Genomic DNA, 22,378 nt, shown 5'->3' with positions numbered 1-22,378 from the left:
CAATAATCATCATTCACACCGAAAAAATCAACCAACATTATTTTCTGTGCATCAAGTTATTTGACGTTTGCGGAACAGCTTCCCGACGGTCGACTGTCGGACCCTCGTTCGAATTTTTCTATCTTCTCGCAATAAGCGATTCCTGATAAAAAATATCTCGCGTAACATATGATTACGGCTTATAAACCAAAACCATGATTTTTGATTTTCTGGCATGAACGATTGCTTTGTAAATTATTCTTCATGCTAGTTAAAACTCCGTACTTGATATCTCTTAAGAAACACATTAATTGCTATTTTGAGTGAACGTCTCATGAACCATTTGCACTATAGTGGTTTTTAAGTCCTTTGTTGGCGCCCTTAACTACCATGCGGAATGTTTGCTTTGGTTTTTAGGCCGTTCACTTTATATTGTTTATTTAGAAAAACTAGCTTCAAGTTATTTTAAAATGTATATTCTAACTAGGTTTTCGATATATCCCATAGCAGAACTGCTCTGGCTAACAAATCTAAACAAATCCGATGGTGTTAATAGCTTTGAGTAAACGGCTTAAAAACAAGACGTGTTGCAGGTGATGCGAGTAAACGGCGCAATTTTTATTTTAGCTGAAATTTAGTAGATTTCGAATGGTTTTTCAATTAATCTTGATCTGATGTTATAATATAACCATATACGTATAGTATTGACAAGGTTTTGGCAATTAAATGAGTTCCTGCTTCAATGAATGAATTAAATAAGTCATAGAAAATTTGAACCTCATTTTTCTCGGTTCACCTTGTTGGTTTTTCGGCCCTAATCATATGTTGCTCGAGATATGTTTTCGATTTCTGCAATGTTTTTTTGGCATTGGTACTTTTAAAATGTTACGCGAGGCTTAATTTTCATATTTTTTATTTCCGTGCACTGGTTGCTCATAAATGTTTTATCGCTAGCGGCGTGCAACGTATCAACGCTAGTCACGCGACTGCTAGACATCGCATCAGCAGTGCACAGGATCAGGAAACATCCTCCACCAGAAAAGTCAGAATCAGAATCGTTGATCTCGCGAAGCAAAGAGCATCGTTTTACGCATCCGTCCGCGTCAAATTCTTTCGGATTTCAGTTCCCTCTTGGAGGTGAGTGATTTTTTAATCCGCGGTTTCGATCCAGGATTGTGAAGTGAAGAAAATTTGATTACATTTTATTCGGTGGCGATCGGTGAATGTCGCACGATTGGAGACCCGAACCGTCGTCGTCATCCAGGAAGAAAAAGTGGAAAAAGTAGTCTGGCTGTCAAAAAACAGTCGATAAAAATTTTCTTCGCTGCTTTCGGGGTGGACTTGGGTCAAAGTTTTCTTTTCTAATTTCGGGAAAAAATTAGTGAATTTGTGAAAGAAATTGTGCCACGCGGTGAAGGTAGGAAGTGTTTCAGTGATTGGCTTTGGGAAAAAGTCACCGCTCTTGCCTGGTGCCGAGTTCTGCCCAGTCTTGTACTTGTGGTTGCTCGCTTGAGTGAGTGCTCCTTTCGCAGACTCTGGCAGTCGCGATTCGTGAGACGGGTGTTTGTGTTTTACAGTTACGTATTCCGTATCGGTGGAACGACTTTCTCTGTCCGACAGGGCTAGGGCCGTGTTTACAGTGTTCTGTTTTGTGATTTCTCGAGTGCAGGTGGAACAGCAAGAAATTGTTTTGCATTCATAACAACAATACAAGGTGTAAATACCAACGGAATAATATGACGCTGCACTCATGGCTTCGGCAGCGAGAAAGTGGCTTTCCGGCGCGGTTCGGCGATGCCGATTCTGTGCACCGGGCCATCTATTACTCGCTGGAGCCCAAGAAGAGCTGGAATGATCCGCCCAATGCATGCAACAGCTGCGAGTACGGTGGAGCGTTCAATCTGGAGTTTTCACCGGATGGGTAAGTTTCTTTTGCTACTTATTTCAAGCTTTATGACAATCATCAATAGCAGCGATGGGTGGAAATAGAATAGAACACCGCTCTCATAGCGTATGTATTTATATGCGGTACAATTATGGGAAAAATAGGCTCATACTCAATACTCATGATCGAAATAATATCCGCAACGAGGATAATTATCTAGATCCCAAGTACCATCAGATTAGCAGTATATAGAGAGTTTGTCAATTCCACGATTATGTTGAGCGCCTTAGCGAATGCGCTCAATGCTAAAAATTATTGGCTTTTATGCTGATTGTCATTACACTGTAATTTTAAGAAAATTAAAACATTGATTTATAAATAAATATGCTTCCATGAATTCCTCCGGGAATTCCCTCAGGAATTCTTACAAGTAAATTCCTATACCCATTCCTACGAGGACTCTTTCAGGAATTTGATCAAGAATTCGTCCTGGAATTCCTAGGAGACCTCGTCCAGGAATTAAGTCGAGTATTACTTAAAAAAAAATGCGAAAAAATCTCCTAGAGCTCTGTTGTAGAGAGTCGCTTTTGCGTGACTTTTTTATGCGGCTTTTGAGATCTACGCGATCAGGGCCGTTCAGGAAGGCAGGGTTGAGCAATATTTCAAAATATACTTTAGTTGCGGCATAATGTCGAATCCAGCATCGAATACCATACTTACTTTTCCAGGCTTGTTCGGGTTGAACACCGGGACACTGGATGATACCAAACACGCTTGAATGCTTGCTGCAACTATTCATCGGACATATTGAGTTCGTGAGAAAAAGGGTGCGCCTTCCAATGGCAGTGGCAAGCGAAAAGACAGAGGTGAGGCGATTATCGTCAAGACTGAAGCTGATTCTCGTCTTGAAGCGTGAAGCTGCTTAGAAGAGTTCTGAGTATAAAAAGTTGACACAGGGGGTCATGGGAAATGGGGTTCAAGATGGAGCCCTAGGCCCAGTTTCGAACATCCAGTGCAAGGGCCTGGATGAGATAACCGAACCGGAGACCTGGTAGGCGCACTGAGAGATCAGTGCAATGTAGAGATCCAGGAATCCGCGATTTGGCTACGCAAAGGCTATGCGGGAATGCAGGTTGCCTCATTCCAAGTACCTGTGACTGAGGCCAAGAAGGTGCTGGATAAGGCAAAACTGAAAGTGGGCTGGTATGTGTGCTCGTTGAGCTCAAGCCAACCAATTCAGGCCTGTTACAGGTGCCTTGGCCACGGTCATAAATCCTATGACTGCACGGGGCCTGATCGCAGTAAGCTATGCCGTAGGTGTGGAGCTGAGAACCACCAAGCTCGCACCTGTCAGGCTGCACTGTCCCCCGGGCACAGACAACAGGCATCTTACCGATTCTCAGGCCTGTCTGGCCTATAGAAAGATTCATACATGCAATTAACACAGCTAAACTTAAACCACTGCAAGGCAGCTCAACTGCTGCTACAACAGTCGGTTATTGAGTGCAAAGCTGATGTGGCCTTGCTGTCCGACCCATACCGCATCCCTGCTGGAAACAGCAGTCCGGTATGATGGGAATCTGGACTTCTGGGCGATATCCTATCCAGGAGATAAGGGTATTGTCATAGCAAAGGTAAACGGAGTTTACTTTTGTAACTGCTACTGTCCTCCTAGACGGAGTATAGGCCAGTACACTAGGGTAGTCATTATTCTTGCGGCGAAACTAACTGATTTAAAACCAGTAGTTGTAGCAAGTGACTTCAATGCGTGGGCAGTGGACAGGGGTTCGCGGTTTACTAACGCTAGCAGGGAATCATTTTTTTTGGAATCCGCATGCGAAACAAGCAACAAAAGAGAACCAACGACAAAGCTTTGTTTTTGTCGGAGATAATATTGACAAAGAACCGAAAAATTTTGTCAGCAACAAAAAAGAAAACAATTTTGTTGCTAACTTTTCATTCCGTTATTTCGCATTATTTCTCGAGTAAATTTCGGTTTTATGCTATCATAGTTTCTACTTTTATGAAAATATTCGAGAACCGAACAATGATTACAAAATTAGCATAGTATTTTCGGAAATATCAGCATGCAAGGCAAATGATTCTTGTCATATTGTGTGCGGGTTCTGATAAAGGCTTGTATCGAGGTGCGTTTGTCGGTAACAAACTCTGTTTATGACAAAGAGTATATTGTTAGGCGTTGGTGATTCCCTGAACGCTAGAGGTCATATCCTGCTAGAGTCTCTAGCGGTATTGAATGTAGTCCTGCTGAACGAAGACCAAGTGCCAACGTTCAGAGAACCGAACGGTGATTCATGTATCGATGTGACCTCCATCAGCGCGGGATGGTTGGTGGAGCCACACTGGTTCATGAGGGGCATACTTCCAGTGACCACCAGGAAGAACGTTTTATGGTCGGTTATACCCCCAAAGGAACCACAAGGCGGGTCGGTGCTACTGATCCAGGAATGCGCACTTCACAGTTTAACCCGAAACTGTTAGCGGAGGCAGTACGATGGGAAAGGAACTACAGGACTAAGCGGCGAAGAGCTAACCGAGGTACTAACACGGTACTGCGACATAACGATGCCAAGAAGGACCAAACCTCCCGGTAATCGACAACCAGTGTACTGGTGGTCGAACACGTAGAACCTAGAACCTGTCTTAGAGCTAAACTTCTGCGTCGTGCTAGAACAGACGCTGAAAGGTTTGATAGTCGCCGGGTATTCCAGTCAGCGAGCAGAGTTTTGAACTACGAGATGAAATGTAGCAAGAGAGCCTGCTTTGAGCAGCTGTGCAGCCAGAATAGTGGAAGGGTTGTTTCCGAAACATGAATCATCGAACTGGCCCGCTACACCGTACGAGTCAGTCGACGTGGTATCGCTAGTGAGTAGCTTATCTTAGCTGCAAGAAAACTTAAGCTCAATAAGTACCAGGTATTCCAAACCTGGTCCTAAAACACGCCATTCTTACTGATCCAGATATGTTTAGAAACTGCCTCCAACAAAGTCTAGATGAGAAGGAAACTTCCCAGACCGTTGGAAATGGCAGAAATTGATGTTTTATTTTTAATCTAGCAACCAGTATGGTTTCCGTAAAGGCCGTTCTACCATCGAAGCAATTCAGTCGATAACGGATAGGCAAAGGTAGCGCGTGGTTTGAATAGGCGAGGTGTATTAGGTACTGCGCATTGATTACACTTAATGTAAAGAATACGTTTAGCAATGATAGCTGGGCAGCTATAGCTGAGTCCCTGCATCGCTTGAGGGTTCCGGATTATCTGTGCAGGATGATACTGAAAAGTTATTTATTCAGAAAAGGGTGTTGATATATGACACCCACACCGGTCAACAATCGATAGAAGTGTCAGCGGGTGTTCCACAGGGATCGATCCTCAGACCGGTTCTGTGGAATGTACGAAGAAGTATTACACTTAAGTCTCCCTTGCCGGTTTACAAATAGAAGGCTTCGCACATGACGCACAGTGCTTCGAATGTATGGAACTTCGAGACAAAAATCATAACTTACATTCTACACATTTTAACTCAATGGTGTCTTTGGGAAAATTATTGTAAACTAGTTTTTCTACTATTTGCATTATTGACCTATGTTAAATTGATAATTGCATTAGTGGCGTAAACGCCAAATTTCGTAACATATAATACGCTTCGTAAATATAATCGAGATCATTTTTAGAAAATTGTCACTTATGATAAAAACTACTATTTGCGTAATGCTATGTTGAACAGAAAATTGCATAAATGCCGTAAACGCCAGATTTCACGATATGCCTTAAAGAACCAGGATCTTTTTACGAAAAATATGTAATATGATAATGTGGTGTGATAACAGTTTTTATTACAACAATTGACAAATTTCCAACTGATCATCTCATAAGTGACGTAAACGCCAGCTTTCATGTTTTATACTATAGAATCAGAATATCCTTAGTAATGATTTGAGGGATTGATTTTTAACGATGGTATCATAAATCATTGGAACATATTAATTTTTTTTCCAAGTTTGTTTATTTGGTAGGCTCAGGCGTGTATAACTCTTTACGAAGCCATGGCTCTTTGTGATATGTACAATCATATCATCTTATTATGAAGTTAGTAACAGAGGGGTAGAAGCCAGCGTACTCGTTGTGACTGGGATCATCATCAGAATGAAGGAAATGTGCTGACATTTCGAATGGTTGATACGTCAACTATGAAATCATGGGCAGTAGAGCAACAAGCAGACTCTCATCTGAGCTCTCATCCTCCGAAAATTTTCGTTTATAGGTGCTATGTCCTATGCGTCCATCAAAACCGTATTTCCATACAAGTTTCACCGTCCTTGAGCTCTCTACCGAAAATTTCTGCATAATGCTTAGCGAGGTATAATTCATCAGGTCTTGCAAATTAACCTCAGCGGACGTTTAAGACGCGGAAACCTGTTTAGGAATGATGTTTTTTCCTTTTCCTTTTTCAACGCGTAAACTCTAGGAAACAGATTTGCATGCACCTCGTTTAAAGTACTTTGAAGCAGATTGTACTTTCTGTCGGATAAACTCAAGTCAATGTACAACGCCAACGTGTCGCTGTCATTACCTTTTCATGATTTGCGCTTGAGCTACTTGATATATTGGCCGCAAATGCTAGCTCATCAGGTTCATTTTTATTGATAAGGTCTTCAACACGTAGTTTCTTGGTTTTATTCGAACATTCCTGAAACGGTTTTTGAGGTCTACCCTTCGCGATGTTGAATGAAGACTCGGTAATTCCTTCAATATTTATTTTCGGATTCCGAGGAAGATTTACCAACGAAGACAATCAGAGAGTTTTGCTTCTCGAATTTCTCGGATGATCGAAAGCTCTTTAACCATTTTTGATCAATTCTCAAACAAAAGATTTTGCAAAGCCGCTTTAGTTCTTTCTCAAGTTCCTCGGAGAAATCTTCTGGATTATATAAATCAGACAGAAACTTCAACACATGACCCAAGCAACCAAAAGTTCAGATTTAACTTAAATTTGTTCATAACCGAACCATTTGTTTCACTTTTGGTTCACATTGAGTTCCAAGCACCTTAACGGAACTTCAAAGTTCACTTTTGCGCTCTCACCATACAAAAAATTAATTAAAATGCAAGCTGATTAAGCCAAAACATCCCCTTTTATCCGAACTTTTGGTTGCTTGGGGAGCTTTTCGTTAGGACGGATCAACGGAAAGCTATTGTTTGTCTATATCCATGTTATTGAGCGCAAGAGTATCATCTAGAAAATCGTTAACAGCTATTAATAGAGCAAATAAGAGCAGCTGGAATCACTTCCATTCTCTTAAGAATACTATAAGTGAGATCTGGTGCGATTTTCAGAGATGTGTTTTGATGTACTTTTTTTAAAAAGCTGTTTAAAGTTGTAGATTATTTCTTCCTATATAACTTCATGCCCAAGACTTGGAAGCTTCACTTATCACAATGATCGAAATATGTCCCACTGAAACACATTGAATTGGATCTTACTAACTTGATTTTATGCTTTCCATATCAATTTTCACAGTGAAAGGTACCGTTCGAAAACTTAGGCAATGAAAAAGATGCTTTTTACTAACCGTTGATAAATCATCCACTTTCAGCGATGGAAATGTTTACAAACACGAGTTGTTTTGATCGTCCCAGTGACCTCACAAAGATACTCATGCGCATACAGCATAATTGAAACATATGTTAATACATATCATGGTCTACTTGATTCGACTAATTACGAGAGTCGATTTTTCCATTTTTGTTCAAGGGACACAGCACTGTGTGATGTAGCGAGGATAAGAGTAGGGACCTGCACAGTCAACTCCGTGAGGTCATTACAACATCTGGGTGTGATGATCGACGATAGGCCCAATTTCACGAGCCACGTCGATTATGCATGCTAACGGGCATCATTGGCGATAAAGTCTTTATCACGTCAAGTGTGTAGGTTGATAGCGGGTGTAGCATTATGCCTCATCCACTACAGCGTACCAGCATGGGCCATAGCACTAAATGCCAAATACAACAGGAACTTATCAGAGTACACCGGCTGATGTGTCTACGAGTCGCAAGCGCATATCGTACCATATCATATTGACTTCTCCAAATGAATAAAAGTGTGCGTGACTTCGCTGTATTCCTGACAATGCACAGTGGGCCACGTCGTGAAATTAGGAGGAAAAAATTATTTTCACCATAATGATAATATTTTAGGAACAAAGTGTCTTCAGCAAAGTCAAAGCTTATTATTTAAACTTTATTTTGAAGTTTTTTGCAATAGGGTGGTCCCACTACATTTTGAGATACATTTTTTACCTTCTATATTTCTAATTCTAGCATCGTACGATGTTCTAGAAAGTTGTTCCTTATTTAACTTTGAGGCACTTTTCTGAAGAAACTATTGTTGTACGTCGTTTGTGTCATTTGTTATGATAATTTCAAATAATAATGTAAGGGTGAACCTAAAAAATCAATATTTGGATTGTAACTCTTTAGTTTTAATTTTTATCGAAATGACGTCTTCTACAAAGTTTTAGAGCATAAAAAAATGCACGTTTTGGTAACATAGCCGAGTGAATTCATTGGTGGATTGCAGAAATATCACTGTTTTTCTTGAAAAAATTCGTTGTTTTCAAATGCATGTATTTTTGAATGGGGGAAAAAGGGGGACCCTTTTTTCCCTGGGTTAGACAGAGGAAGGGTTGAGGATTGCTCTGCATATTTTGGTATTGGAAAATTTGAGGGAATTTGAGGTTTTTCCATCATTTAAAAAAATGGCTTTATGTACGACGAAATCAAAATCATCAGTTCTAGAAGTGTTATAAAACCGAAAATTCCGCCCAATTCGTCAAAAACAAAATGTTTATAGTAATCATAACTTCCTTATATATTTACAGCACATCTTCACTCAATATACCGATTGGTAGAATACAGCGTAGCCACAAAACTGGTCGGGGGGGGGTTTCTCTTAAAAAAAAATCTTTTAAAAATTTTGTCTCTGGGGGGGGGGGTTGTTTATGTCCAAAACCACCCCAGTGGCTACGCCACTGGTAGAATAACATGTTCAATAATATTAACGCTTATCAACATGACAACTTCACTGAACAGACCGTAATCGTAGGTTGTTTACATCACTCGTTCCATCGATTTTACTTTTAAATCGCTAAGGAGGTACGGAAAATTAGGTTTTTCGAGCGCATTTTTTTATTTAATTTTTATCTAGATATATATTAGGGTGGTTCAAAAATTCTATTTTTCTCCACACCGATCACTCAATTCTGTTCCATGTTCTGAGTGTCCTCCGCGAATTGGAATTAGTATGAGCAAAGTGAACTTTTCATCATACTGATTATGGCGCTTTCCAATTAAGCGCTGGTGAAAACAGAACCCACATAGCCAAAAGGAGCCCTTAAGAACTATCACTTGGATAATCGTTCGAATATTTAGTAATCGATTTTAATTTATGTTGTAGTTCTTTGGAGTTTATCGCGAAACTACTTCACAGGCAACATTGCTGCTCTTGGCGCGAAAGATAGCACCGACTAAATCAGGCTACTATGTTGTACTGCACGTATCAGTGATGCGCTTCGAGAAGTTCAATAATCATAACCAAAGATTCGCAAGCTGGATTAAAACCGATTACTAATTATTGAAACGATTAATCAACATGCGATTTTGGCCATGTGGGTTCTTTTTTCGCCAGCGCTGTATGGGGAAGCGCCATAATGAGTAGGATGAAAAATCCACTTCCCCATACTAATTCCCAAGCAAACTTGAAACGGCTCGTGCTAAATCAGTCCGATTTCGCTCAAATTCGCGGAGGACTCTTAGAACATGTGACAGAATTGAGTGATCGGTGTGGAGAAAAATCGAATTTTTGAACCATCTTAATAAATATCTAGATAAAAATTAAATAAAAAAAACTACGCTCGAAAAACCTAATTTTCCATACCACCCTAACGATTTTAAAGTAAAATCGATTGAACGAGTGATGGAAACAACCTACGATTACGGTCTGTTCAGTGCAGTTGTCACGTTGATAAGCGTTGATATTATTGAACATGTTATTCTACCAATCGGTATATTGAGTGAAGATGCGCTGGAAATATATAAGGAAGTTATGATTACTATAAACATTTTGTTTTGACGAATTGGGCGGAATTTTCGGTTTTATAACACTTCTAGAACGGATGATTTTGATTTCGTCGTACATAAATCCATTTTTAAATGATGGAAAACCTCAAATTCCTCAAATTCAATACCAAAATATGCAGAGCAATCCTCAGCCCTTCCTCTGTCTAACCAGGAAAATGGATCCCCTTTTCCCCATTCAAAAATACAGGCATTTGAAAACAACGGATTTTTCAAGAAAACAGTGGTATCTCTGCAATCCACCAATGAATTTACTTGGTTATGTAAGGTGACCCTAAAAACATTATTTAGATTGTAACTTTTTAGTTTTAATTTTTATCGAAGTGACGTCTTCTACAAAGTTTTAGAGCATAAAAAAATGCACGTTTTGGTTACATAACCGAGTGAATTCATTGGTGGATTGCAGAGATATCACTGTTTTTCTTAAAAAAAAGTCCGTTGTTTTCAAATGCCTGTATTTTTGAATGGGGAAAAGGGGGGATCCATTTCACCCTGGGTTAGACAGAGGAAGGGCTGAGGATTGCTCTTCATATTTTGGTATTGGGGAATTTGAGGGAATTTGAGGTTTTTCCATCATTTAAAAATGGCTTTATGTACGACGAAATCAAAATCATCAGTTCTAGAAGTGTTATAAAACCGAAAATTCCGCCCAATTCGTCAAAAACAAAATGTTTATAGTAATCCTAACTTCCTTATATATTTCCAGCGCATCTTCACTCAATATACCGATTGGTAGAATACAGCGTAGCCACAAAACTGGTCGGGGGGGGGGGGGGGGGTTCTCTTAAAAAAAAATTACAAAAAAATTCTTTTAAAAATTTTGTCTCTGGGGGGGTTGTTTATGTCCAAAACCACCCCAGTGGCTACGCCACTGGTAGAATAACATGTTCAATAATATTAATGCTTATCAACATGACAACTTCACTGAACAGACCGTAATTTCAATACCGTCAATTCAATAAAAATTTAAACTAAAAAGTTACAATCAAAATATTGATTTTTTAGGGTCACCCTAACATAATTATTTAAAATTATCATAACAAATGATACAAACGACGTAAACAATGGTTTCTTCAGCAAAGTGCCTCAAAATTAAATAAGGAACAACTTTTTAGAACATCGTACAATGCTAAAATTAGAAATATAGAAGTTAAAAATTTTATCTCAAGATGTAGTGGGGCCACCCTATTGCAAAAAACTTCAAAATAAAGCTTAAATAATAAGCTTTGACTTTGCTGAAGACACTTTGATCCTAAAATATTATCATGATGGTGAAAATATTTTTTTCCTCCTAATTTTACGACGTGGCCCAATGTGCAATGTGTGCTGTCTTCCTTCAAAAGTATTCGTGATATGTTTGCCGCAGCAAGATTACCACACACTTTTACTTTATATATCCTATACAGTGACGTTAGTGTGCGAAAAACTGCGCTTGGAGAACTCAATGAGGCGGTGTGGCGGGTTCGCTGATTCTGCGGAATTCCCGGAATGTGTAGGTGAGGTAGAATCGGCAGAGCATGTGATGTTGAGTGCCCGCGATTCGATGTTGAACGCAATGCCATGCTGCTTTGCTAGTGGCATGGATACAAACCCGGACAACCTCGTTGAGAGGATATGCCGGGAAGAGGTTATATGGAATACGGTGAACACATCGTCTCAACAGATTATGTCGAAACTACAGCGCTGGTGGCGTCTTGAACAAAACCAGCAGCTGCAGTAGAGACTACTGTGATGCAGTAAATACCATGCTCACCCCGACAACAAAAACGTTGCGGGTGGGCTGCAGTGACCTCCGTATGTAAATATAGGTGTCATTACGATTCATGCGCGGTGGTTGTTGTCTCCTACGTGAGTTTATGATACATACCGATAGGTTACTATCATAGCTTGCGTCGACGGGTGGTGAGGTCACCACCCTTGAAGTCGATGTGAAATAACGTCGAGTTAGTTAGCGTAGGCGTGAGCGTTCCCAGTAGTCCCCCCCTGATGTTTTGCCTAATTGCGGGCCGGGGGATACGGGCTGGCGAAAGGGTTTTGGTTTTATTGGGTCGGGTGAGCCCATCCCCACACAACCTGAGTTAACCTCCTCAGGTGTCTGGTTGCAGATTTCCGTTTATCCTTGCTCAAGAAACAAACAAAACAAAACAATGATGAGAGTTCCTCTTCCAAAATATTTGAACGAAAACTTTCGGTTTCATTCCGGTCCAATCACACTCAAAGCGTCTTCGAGAGAATATGGGTCTGATTGAGTCGCTCAAAATAAACTGTGGTGGTGGTCTCTTGAGACTGCTTGGTCCTGCTTGTTAGATATAGTCCAATTTAGGCGAAAATATACATTTTTTTCAATAATTACCCAATTCTTGCCAATTTTTATTAGCCGTGTACCCTCAACAACATACTCATTTTATAGTTTAGACAATTATCTTTCCAACGGTGTATCAAATCCAAAAATTTGAACGTTATTCGCTGAGAAAATTGCATTTGTTTGAAATGCATTTTTTCTACAATTTTCACAATTTTAAGTCTGATGTCTGTGGCACAATGAGTTTTCATCACAGAAGGCTGAAATTTTGGGAATCTAGGTTTGAACCTGAGATGTTTGAACTATTCGTCTATCAAATGGTATACAAGACACGTCATTCAAAGCAAGTCAATTTTTCGTTTTTTGGCCAACACTTTCCCCATAGTGTAGTCGCTGGCACACTTGCATGGTCGCACAGAGATTCTGTACCGCAACGCCAAAGTCGATAATGGACTCCAACTTCTCAGCCTTCGGTAGTGGCATCATACGAATCCTTTGAACCATGGTCTCTACTGTGGACTCCGGATTACCAAAAAGGGTTTTTAAGCGGTGCATTATGACCGAAACGTTGTTGGGAGGCTTACGTGCGCACCACAAAAAAAGTGCGCTTTTCGGAATGACGAGTTACTTGACCGTCTGGAGCGGAGCTACAGGATAAGGCACTTAGCACCCTCCCGACAACGCTGGATATCCGCAGAATGCTGGTCGGCAGGTCGAATCGTAGGTATTCTACGTGGATCCCAGGTACGTAACCCGTACCAGTTTGCTGTGGTATGGTGAATGCCTGAAGAAAGCAGAATTACCAATAATTTGCTGACGAGAAGACAGTCCAATTGGGGAGCAGTTATTGGGAAGATATGGTTGGGAAGATGACACATCTGTTTTTTGAAAAAGTGCGTCATACACCGGTAGAGGTGTATCATCCATGGAATTTTCTGCTTCCTGGCCCACGTTATCGGTTTTCTCCAACCACTCATTTATCTTTGTGATACTGGAAGACGACTCTGTTTCGGAATCGCTAAGCTCCAACATTTCACGTTCCAACGCCAACCGTTCTTCTAGCTGTTGTCTGGCTTCCAGGGCTTTTGCTTGCAAGTCTCGGAGTTAGGACGACCGAGTCGATGCCTTCGAGGATGCTTTGACTGCTTGCTTTAACAGTCTCGTATTTTTGACAGTCGAGCTTGCCAATGGCTTCATGCAACGTCGTTCATCCGCTGTAAATTGATCGGGAACAGTTTTCTCCATAATTTGGACATGACGCTGTTGCTGCTGCTTCGGCATGGCACCCAGACATCTCGAAGATGCTTCAAGGTCCGTTGTAGCTATTCCCCTGCATAAGCTCGGCTGCTGCTCCTTCTGCTGCCACTCAGGTTGTCCCTGTTGCTGGTCAAAGTCATGCCGTTCTTCCAAATCATTAAGGCGCTTCTGCTGCTTTCGAACTCAATTACCTTGATGATAATACTGATGAAATGCATCATCAGAACAGGTCCCTCCGCAATTAGGGCTTAATACAAGAAATTTATCACGGGTTGTAGCCCCCCGAATCAGTTCATTATCGTAACAGCTACCGGAAAAAAGTCTCTCGCGGTATGCTACCTATCGAGAGTGTATACAGACATGATAAGTGAGAGATTTTCTCATTCTCCTTTGGTTTCAAACCCTGGTCCCGTTAAGGTTACTCCTGACGGAATCCAAGTTCCAAAGTGCTCGCGTTTTCGGGGGCACATCACTCGATTCAGAGGCGGCGCACAACTGTCATTTTTATTGATTTAGCTTTGCTGCGTCGCAGCATGAGTGAAATAATAAAAATGACAGTTGTACGTTGCTTCCGTATCGAGTGGTGTGCCCCCGCAAACGCGAGCACTTTTAATCTTGGATTCCGTCAGGAGTGGCCTTAAAGAATTAGGGTACGAAGAGTTTGACAATGAAAGATACTTGCCTTCGATAGGAGGTCGGAAGGTCGCGTTTTCCAACTTAATCGTCGTCGTGCTTTAACGACTGCTGACCGCTGGTTGGAGGGGCACAACTACGATGAGAGGGATATGGACTTTCTTAAGGTCAACAGCAAGTTTGCGTCTCGGCGGAGCAGGAGTTTTGTTGCATACCATTTATTCCATCAGTGCAACTTCCTCCGTAGAAATAACTCATGGATCGTCGGGAATTGTGGCCGCCGGAAATTTTCGTTAGATCTGTTGTCGGTGAACTCACGATAAACCTAACCTCTCGGCAACGTTGAGGTTGAAAGCACTTTTGGTTTTAGATCCAATTACATTCCAATTTTGAAGGAGATGAATGATAAGATACTAAGACTATCGTCTCTCACTTGGCTATCTTCAGATGCGAGCCGTTTAATGGCTGAACTTGAGAAATATAAAATAAAAAAAAGCCAAAACATGGGTTCGTTCGGAGCGACAGTGGCTATTTCAATGGACGGGGCGTGAGTACTACCGTTTTCATTTAACAGCGGAGGTTGCGGAATGGGATTCACTCGTGCTAAATCGTCTCTGACTTCTGGTAAGTCTACGATGGATATTAGCACGTTTAGAAGATTTCAGAGTGAAGGAGTTTGAAAAGATTAGCTTGGCAAAGTTTGTTTTTATCTCCGCCTTCAATTCATCCGAAATTTCTGATCTTTATCTCTGCATAATATCGCTATGCGAATTCAGTTCGTGTGCTTGCCCAACTACATAAGCTGCACGAGCCATGTTTCGGAAGCGTAGATATAGATATAAATTGTAAATATCATGAAGAGACTTGGCTCCGTTAAGTGTCCTACACGCCTTAGCCTGTCGAATAAGCACAATAAATAAAAAATAACTCTGTTTTAAAAGCTACAATCGTGATTGCTGCTTCTGGTGTCAGATGCATTCATCTTTATCACACCGAACCATTAAATCTTCGACAAACTACCGCAATTCGCAACATTGATAAAATTAAAATACCGACCAATGCAGTTACACCCCTATAAAACAGGAAGAGATATAATGCATTCTGTTCCGTTTCCAAAAACTGATTTCCCGCCTTTTATAGAATTCAATTAACAATTAACATTAACATCTGGCAAAATACGATTAACCTATAGAATATTCACGCACGCAGTCTAACACCTCGACTTTTCTACATGATATTACACAATCATTTCAGTAAGTCGAGTCGAGTACGACATACTGAAAAACACCTTACTGTTGACGTTGACGTAGAAATACGTATCTGTAAATGCAAAATTTTCCATTGAATTCCTTCTTTCCTCAATTTCTATGAAAAAAAATCAGTATTCTCCCGATTTCTCATTCAACTCAATAATGCTTCGCCGTCCATGAAACGTTCTTGACCCCTCATACCAGAGACATATCTATCTAAAAGAAGTCGTTAAACTCGGTAGTGTATGCAATTCTGCATCATGTTTTACGCGCATTGAGTCAATCTATTCACCTCTTTCACCGCGTGCAGACACCTACTTCCCAGCACCGATATTCATCGCCGGTCCCCGGGTATTAACCAATTTTTCGTTATTTAACCTCACACTTCCTCGAACATCTTTTGAATTGATAAATACCCGTGGTAATGCAAATGTGGCAGCAGTCAAAACGATCGTTGCCGATTGATCGTTGTCAATTCTATATCCATGATCGAGGTTCAAGCCTCTTTTATCTATATACATAAAAATGAATTTCTGTCCGTCTGAACCTTATAGACTCCGAAACTACTGAACCTATCGTCGTGCAAATTTGTATGCAGAGGTTTTTGGGGCCGGGGAGGGTTTTTAAGATGGTCCGAGACCCCTCCCATACAAATGAAACAAATTTCTGCATAACTCGAGTACTGATCAGAGAATAAATCAATTTTGGGCGAAACGAAGTTCGTCGGGTCTGCTAGTTTCTAATAAATCTAACAGACAGTAAGAAAATGACCTGAACCGAATCTAATCTCTTCTATTTATTGGAGAAGAAATCACGCCCATCATGTTTCGTAACTGGGATAGTAGAAAAGTCTTCCCAAGTGATAGTCGGTCGGTTCTAACTAATTCTTGTCCGAGGGAACGCTAGCATTTTTGGCGAACAACATTATCAATATGGCTATAGCACTTAATTTACCATGACAGGTGTTTGCCATTCACTGATGTCTACATTTTATGAAACCGGCGATGTGCGATTACACGCAGTAGGTTTTGTCTTGCCAGTCCAATCGCGTTGGTCAAACAGACGCAAAGCAGTGGCTTGTTATCAATTCAATAGCCGCTTCTAGGAAGTATGCTACCGCCATTCGCAAAAAAATACCATGTTATGCTTGTTTCTCTATCTACTTGAGACTGTTAGTCGAATAGCGGCAGTATGGGTGGCGATGGGCAGCTATTGGCACTACAGCACAACCAGAAGTGGGGCTCGCATTGGTGAAAGAACTGCCAAATAATTGTTTTAGAACAGAACACGCTTGAAGGGGGTCGTGCTATAGTGTCTAGTAGCTGTAGGAAACTTGTTTCATTTTTTTTTCGCTGACGACATGTGCGAGTATGGCTTGATTCAAGAACATTTCACGGTCGACGGAGTGTTGAATAATTCACAGGTGTTTGGTCGGACCCGGTTTTGGAATTATTGGGATAGACTCGGCATATTGATTCGAACGTACGCACATATTTTATATCACGCAGCAATAAAGTTTCGTAATTTTAGTAGACTGTGGAAATCTAGATACCTATAATCGAATGATTTTGTAGACTCCAGGATAGTATGAATCGTATCAAGACGTCGTACCGTTTTTACAAATGTGTGATATGAATCTGAAATGAAAGTCGTCTTCTTGGTGATTATGTTCAATTTAAACCCCAAAGAAAGCCCATTTAGCATCGGCACAGCATGATAATAGAAAACTAGTTTAGCTAATCCTCATAAAGATACCAGAAGTTCTATTTAAAAAACAAACCCGTTAGTATAAAATAAATGGAGTGCCATTCACACGACATTAACCCTCATAGTCTGAACGTACGATTCACGTTTCCATATAATCACTAAAAAATCATAACAACTGTATTTCTCAACCGATTGTGACATTCGTCCCCTCAAAACAATCGCTCAGGTATCTAGTTCTGAAAATTAGATAATATGTTGACCACTTGGTTCCGGAGATATTCCGGGGTTTACTGGGGTAGGTTTTTGGCCCCCGTGGGAACGCTTGTTATCACTTCTGTGAGGCAGCGTGCGACATGTCAAGCTTCATGATTTTGCAGCATAGTGACCCCGAGAGTGTTTTTCGTCATAACGCTAGGCCCTTCTGGGTCATACACCCCAAGAATTTTGGGTTCTCCTGTGGGTTGTATCACACTTTTCGGTGGTTGACCGTGTAACGGCACAAAAGTTTTGACTTTTTCGATTCGTTTCGAGTGGTTAATTTGGTGCAACAGTACAGGGAAGGCACACATATTTTTTTATAGAGAGATGAAGGCAAATCTGCATACAGACACCTGAAATTATCACTCAAGGAGTGGGGTTGACGCGGTAGGCAGAAGGCCAGACTGCCGAACCCACTAAACCCACCCAAGTAACAGAAGGTTACGTGAGTTACCCTCTCTTCTAATGTCATGTTCCCCCCGGGACTACCTTACAGTATTATTTCTGTGGGGGAAAGCAGTACTGAAAGAACTCCTCCCAAAACGACACCTTTCACACAGTGCCTCTTGTTTTGTTCTACGTCTTGTCCCTACGTCCCTTGTTGGTGCCAGCAAGCACACAAAAGCGTTGAGCTCTTGAGCCCTTTATTTCTTCCTTGTGTCATTCAGCACCACATCTATTTTCTTTTTATTTTTAGAGCCATTCAGCTCTCAACGTTCTCGCAAGCTACTCAGATAGTCCCCGGCGACGGATCTATCCTACTCCTATCCCCCGGCGCGGAAGCTCCCACGATACCGACGACCCGCATCCGTGGAAGGCTGTTACATTACACTACTGGGACTATAGGCGATAGGTCCACCTTCCCTTAGCCGAGTTGTCCCACTCCCTCTGCCATTTGGCTACCGTTGCTGCCTGGATATTCCTTCGAGCGTTATCGGTGCCCCAAAGGGCGTAGCACTCCTCGTCTTCCTCCACCACCAGTTTGATAGGCACCATGCCCGCGAGTACACATGCTGTTTCGCGAGATACAGTGCGATATGCGCTGATGACTCTCAGGCATATTAGCTTATGAGTACTCTCCAGCTTTCGCACGTTGCAGTTTACGCTCAACGGCGATCCCCAGGCTGGACTTCCGTATCGTAGTATTGAAACTGCCGCGCTTGCTGAAGCACACCCTAGAGCTGTTCGCCATCATCCTCGATAGTGCGCTGTCGCAATCGACGCGCGCTTGCAGGGGTAGTCGACGTGACTTTTTAAGTTCAACTTATCGTCGAGCATCACCCCCAATTGTTTCAGAGATTTCTTGGAGGTGATGTCGCAGCCACCGACTCTAATTGTCGCCTCTTGAACCGATTTCCGGTTGTTGACGACTATCGTTTCCGTTTTATGATGCGCCCATCAAGGTAAGATGATGCGCCAGCTGGAGCTTCTTGCTGCGCAACCATTCCTCCACTAAACTGATCGAATAGGCTGCAGTCAATTCGACCTCCTCGATGGATTCTCCGTACACGGTCATGGTTACGTCATCGGCGAATCCCACTAACTTGACTCCTGGTGGGAGCTTTAACCTCAGCACACCATCGTACATCACGTTCCACAGCAATGGACCCAAAATTGATCCCTGTGGGACACCTGCCGTGATGGGGACGCTAGCCAAGCCTTCTTCTGTCTCGTAGATCAATACTCGATTCTGAAAGTAACTTCCCAGAATCTTGTACAGCCCTACCGGTACTCCCAGCCGAAGCAACGAGTTCGCGATCTCCATCCAGCACGCACTGTTGAATGCATTCCGCACATCGAGTGTTATTACTGCGCATTAACGTATACCATGCCGCTTGCATTCGATGTCGACCTTTGCAGTGTCAAACACCGATTTAATGGCACCCAGAGTAGACCTTCCTCTCCGAAAGCCGAATTGCTGGCTCGATAAACCTTTTACCTCCTCCACGTACGGCGACAGCCTGTTCAGGATCAACTTCTCCAGTAGCTTCCCTATACCGTGTCTATTTCTATTAGATAGATTGGTCTATACGCTGAGGGGTCTCCTGGTGGCCTACCAAGTTTCGGTAACAGGACCAAACGCTGTCTCTTCCATATATCCGGGAATGTCCGCTCGTCCAGACACATCTGCATGGCTAACCCAAACATGTCCAGATTAGTCATTATGGCTGCCTTCTACACAATGTTTGGGATCCCGTCCGGACCAGGTGCTTTACTCGGGTCGAGAGACTTTGCCACTGACAATAGCTCCTCTACCGTCACCCTCGCCACTGCTTCGTCATTTGCGCCTACCCTCGCTGCTGGCGGTCAATGGGTTGGGCCGTGATGCGGGAATAGTGCTTCGATTATCGTCTTCAGCCTCGTTGGACATCGCTCGGGAGGTGCCAGTACTCCTCTTGTTTTGGCCATCACCACCCTATAGGCGTCTCTCCATGGGTTCGAATTGGCGCTCTGGCACAATCTGTCGAGGGAGGCTTATTTCTTGCTTTCTTTGATGGCCTTGATTAGATCAGTCTCGCTGCTTTGAATTGGTCGATGCATTCCTCCCTCACTTCCGCCAAGCATGTCCTTTGTGTTTTTCTTCTAGCCCGGAGGCAGGCTGCTCGAAGGGCGGCAATATGCTCACACCACAGTATACCTGTGGTCGACAATTCCGCGGTCGTGCCTTCCTCGGCATAGTAGCGTCGCACGCTCGTGACAGAACCGCAGCCAGTTCATCCCCACTTAAACTTTCCGTGTTTTCCTCCAAGTGCAAAGCTTCACTGTCGAAGTGAGCGACCTTCCACGCTCTGGTTGTAGGAGGAGTGGCTCCCCGACTTCCTCTCTTTGGCTCGCTGCTTATCCTGTACCGGATAGCCAGATGGTCACCTCGCTCCGCTCCATATGAGGTATCTTAAGACAAGGATCATCTCGCCCGCTCTAGTTCGCCTTATGCTGCGAACCTCTTTACCCGATCCGCCAGTTTCTTGGCGCTGCGCATCGCCTTGAGCACGTCGGCGTAGCGCTCTTTCTCTGTTTTAATGAGCAGTGCTTCACCCTTCTCCCTGACTGTCGCCGGGCGTGTGTTTGCCGCTTTCACCTTCGGTTTCCTCACTACCGTTTGCCAGGGACCGACCGCTGGTTGTCTTTGTCGGGTTGACTTCCCTCCTCCGATGGCCGACTGGCTAGTTTCGTCCTTGCTTTCTACTTACGCAGTTCGCCATTGTTTGCAGCTCCCGCTCTCCTGATTTGCGCTCTCCCGACGCCTTTTTGCGTTCTGTTTATGGCGCTTAATGCCAGGCGAGTCCCTGGCTCGCTTGTCTATCCTCCTTTCTGCCGTTCTGTCGCTGAGTGCAAAATCTAACGCCTCCTGTGCCATGGTTGTGGTACTATGGAAGGAGAAGGGAGCAGTCTGTGTGCTCTTCTCCGCTTCACCACAACCTTTCAGCCTAGCCGTAAGCACTTCCTGTTCCTACTTGGCAACAAGAATCAAATTTCGAAGCTTGAGCAAGTTCAGCTTCAGATTCCTCGACATTCATTGGTGAATCGATAATCTCATCGTGTTGCACCATGACTACGGTCAAGCTCGCAGGACGCCACTCGCCCCTATCTCCGCTGTATTGTGCTGCTGCTTGTCGACAATTGCCATATCGTTATCGCTCTCCACGACGACTACTTCGCTACTCGTGTCCTTCTGCTCCATCTCTCTCGCACCCGATGCGTTGGGTGGAGATCTCTCCAAACCTCTCCTTGCGAAGGGGTTCACTTTCATTGCTTTGATTAGTTGGTTTAGCTTTATTCATGATTATTGGGTCCCCCTTGGGGCCGTCCTAGAATCCAGCCAGAATATTCACCTTTTTGATCCCATGACTATCTTTGTGGATGAAGTGATGTCATGCGGGGGTTGACACCTCGATGTTCAGAGCCGGATCGGTGTAAGTCAGGGATGAATCAACTGGTCTGGTTGGTTAAGCCAGATGGCTGGATTGGGACGCCGTGCCCCAAGGCCTGCCACGGTTTTACGGGACGGAAGGCAGCTGTGACATTAGCCCACCCCTCATTTCAAGACGGTGTCACCCGGCTTTACTCAAGGAGTGGAATGACACAACTATCAGCCCTAGATTCGTTGGATATCTAGATTTCCGCTCGTGTCCGTTGACGTTGTCGTTGTCAATACTCAATGCTGGGGCTGGGCTAGTATGCTTCGAGTGGCGCACGGTCGCTTTGATAGGACCTGCTTGCGGATACATGTAGCTTTTTGTAGAGGTTTAACAGAGTCCACTGTCAAACCCCACCACATCCTAGGCAAGTCTTCTAACTCGCAGTGGCCTGGGGAGGGCCCTTGGACATAGTCCCTGCTGCCCGCAAGGCACACATTTGACCGATAATGACAGTGCGTGTGTGCTTCCCCAAGCCCATCGGCTATCGCGGCTGAGGCTGGTGAGCATTTGTTTACGTTTTACTCACCTTGTAATGAAAGACTTCTTCCTGCCAAAAGAAGAGGCAGTTGAGTGCTGTTGTAGTGTAGTGTTGCGTGACCTTCCCCTCGCCCAGGCCAATCTTGTGGGACATCTATCTCTCCCCCCTCTTTTCCACAAAATTTGAACGAGAATCCTCTCCCCTTCTTCCCCTTCGATTATCATAACCCCTCACCCTACGATCGTTTTTCCAAAAAGTGCCCACCGTACAGGTCGAAATTCGAAGGTCGTATTGCCGAAGTTAGGGCGTTTTCCGAATTTTGACATTCTGAACCGATTCGGGTGCTTTCTTCGCACCATCATCGAAAAAGAGGTAAGAGGCTTTGATTGGTTATCACTCCCAGCTTTGGGGCATTTCGTGGGGTTTCAGGATGTCTGCTAGGTCTGGAGGCCCCCTCCTATGAAAATCGACGGGTGCCACACAGGACGAACACTTCCCGTGTTTATTGATCCCAGGGATGAACACGGTGATCTAATGGTATTGTGTTT

At 43.1% G+C, this 22,378-nt stretch overlaps 1 protein-coding gene across 3 annotated transcripts in view; it reads left to right on the top strand.

Annotated features, from left to right (window-relative positions):
- Positions 1-980: 980 nt before the first annotated feature.
- LOC134206339 (DDB1- and CUL4-associated factor 10 homolog) overlaps positions 981-22,378 on the top strand; it is a 124,032-nt gene continuing 102,634 nt past the window's right edge. Inside the window, exons 1-2 of one of the 3 annotated variants that reach the window (XM_062682042.1) lie at positions 981-1,396; positions 1,649-1,900. In XM_062682042.1, coding sequence (XP_062538026.1) covers positions 1,716-1,900 — 185 coding nt within the window. In that variant the 5' untranslated portion in view covers positions 981-1,396; positions 1,649-1,715. Of the gene's footprint in view, positions 1,397-1,556; positions 1,901-22,378 lie in introns of all 3 variants that reach the window. The other 2 variants (XM_062682041.1, XM_062682043.1) reach the window with 2 other exon arrangements.

Source organism: Armigeres subalbatus, chromosome 1 (genome assembly GCF_024139115.2).
Source record: "Armigeres subalbatus isolate Guangzhou_Male chromosome 1, GZ_Asu_2, whole genome shotgun sequence".
Lineage (NCBI taxonomy): Eukaryota > Metazoa > Arthropoda > Insecta > Diptera > Culicidae > Armigeres > Armigeres subalbatus.
Note: the sequence above shows the minus strand (reverse complement) of the source record. Positions and strands in the feature narration are given on the sequence as shown.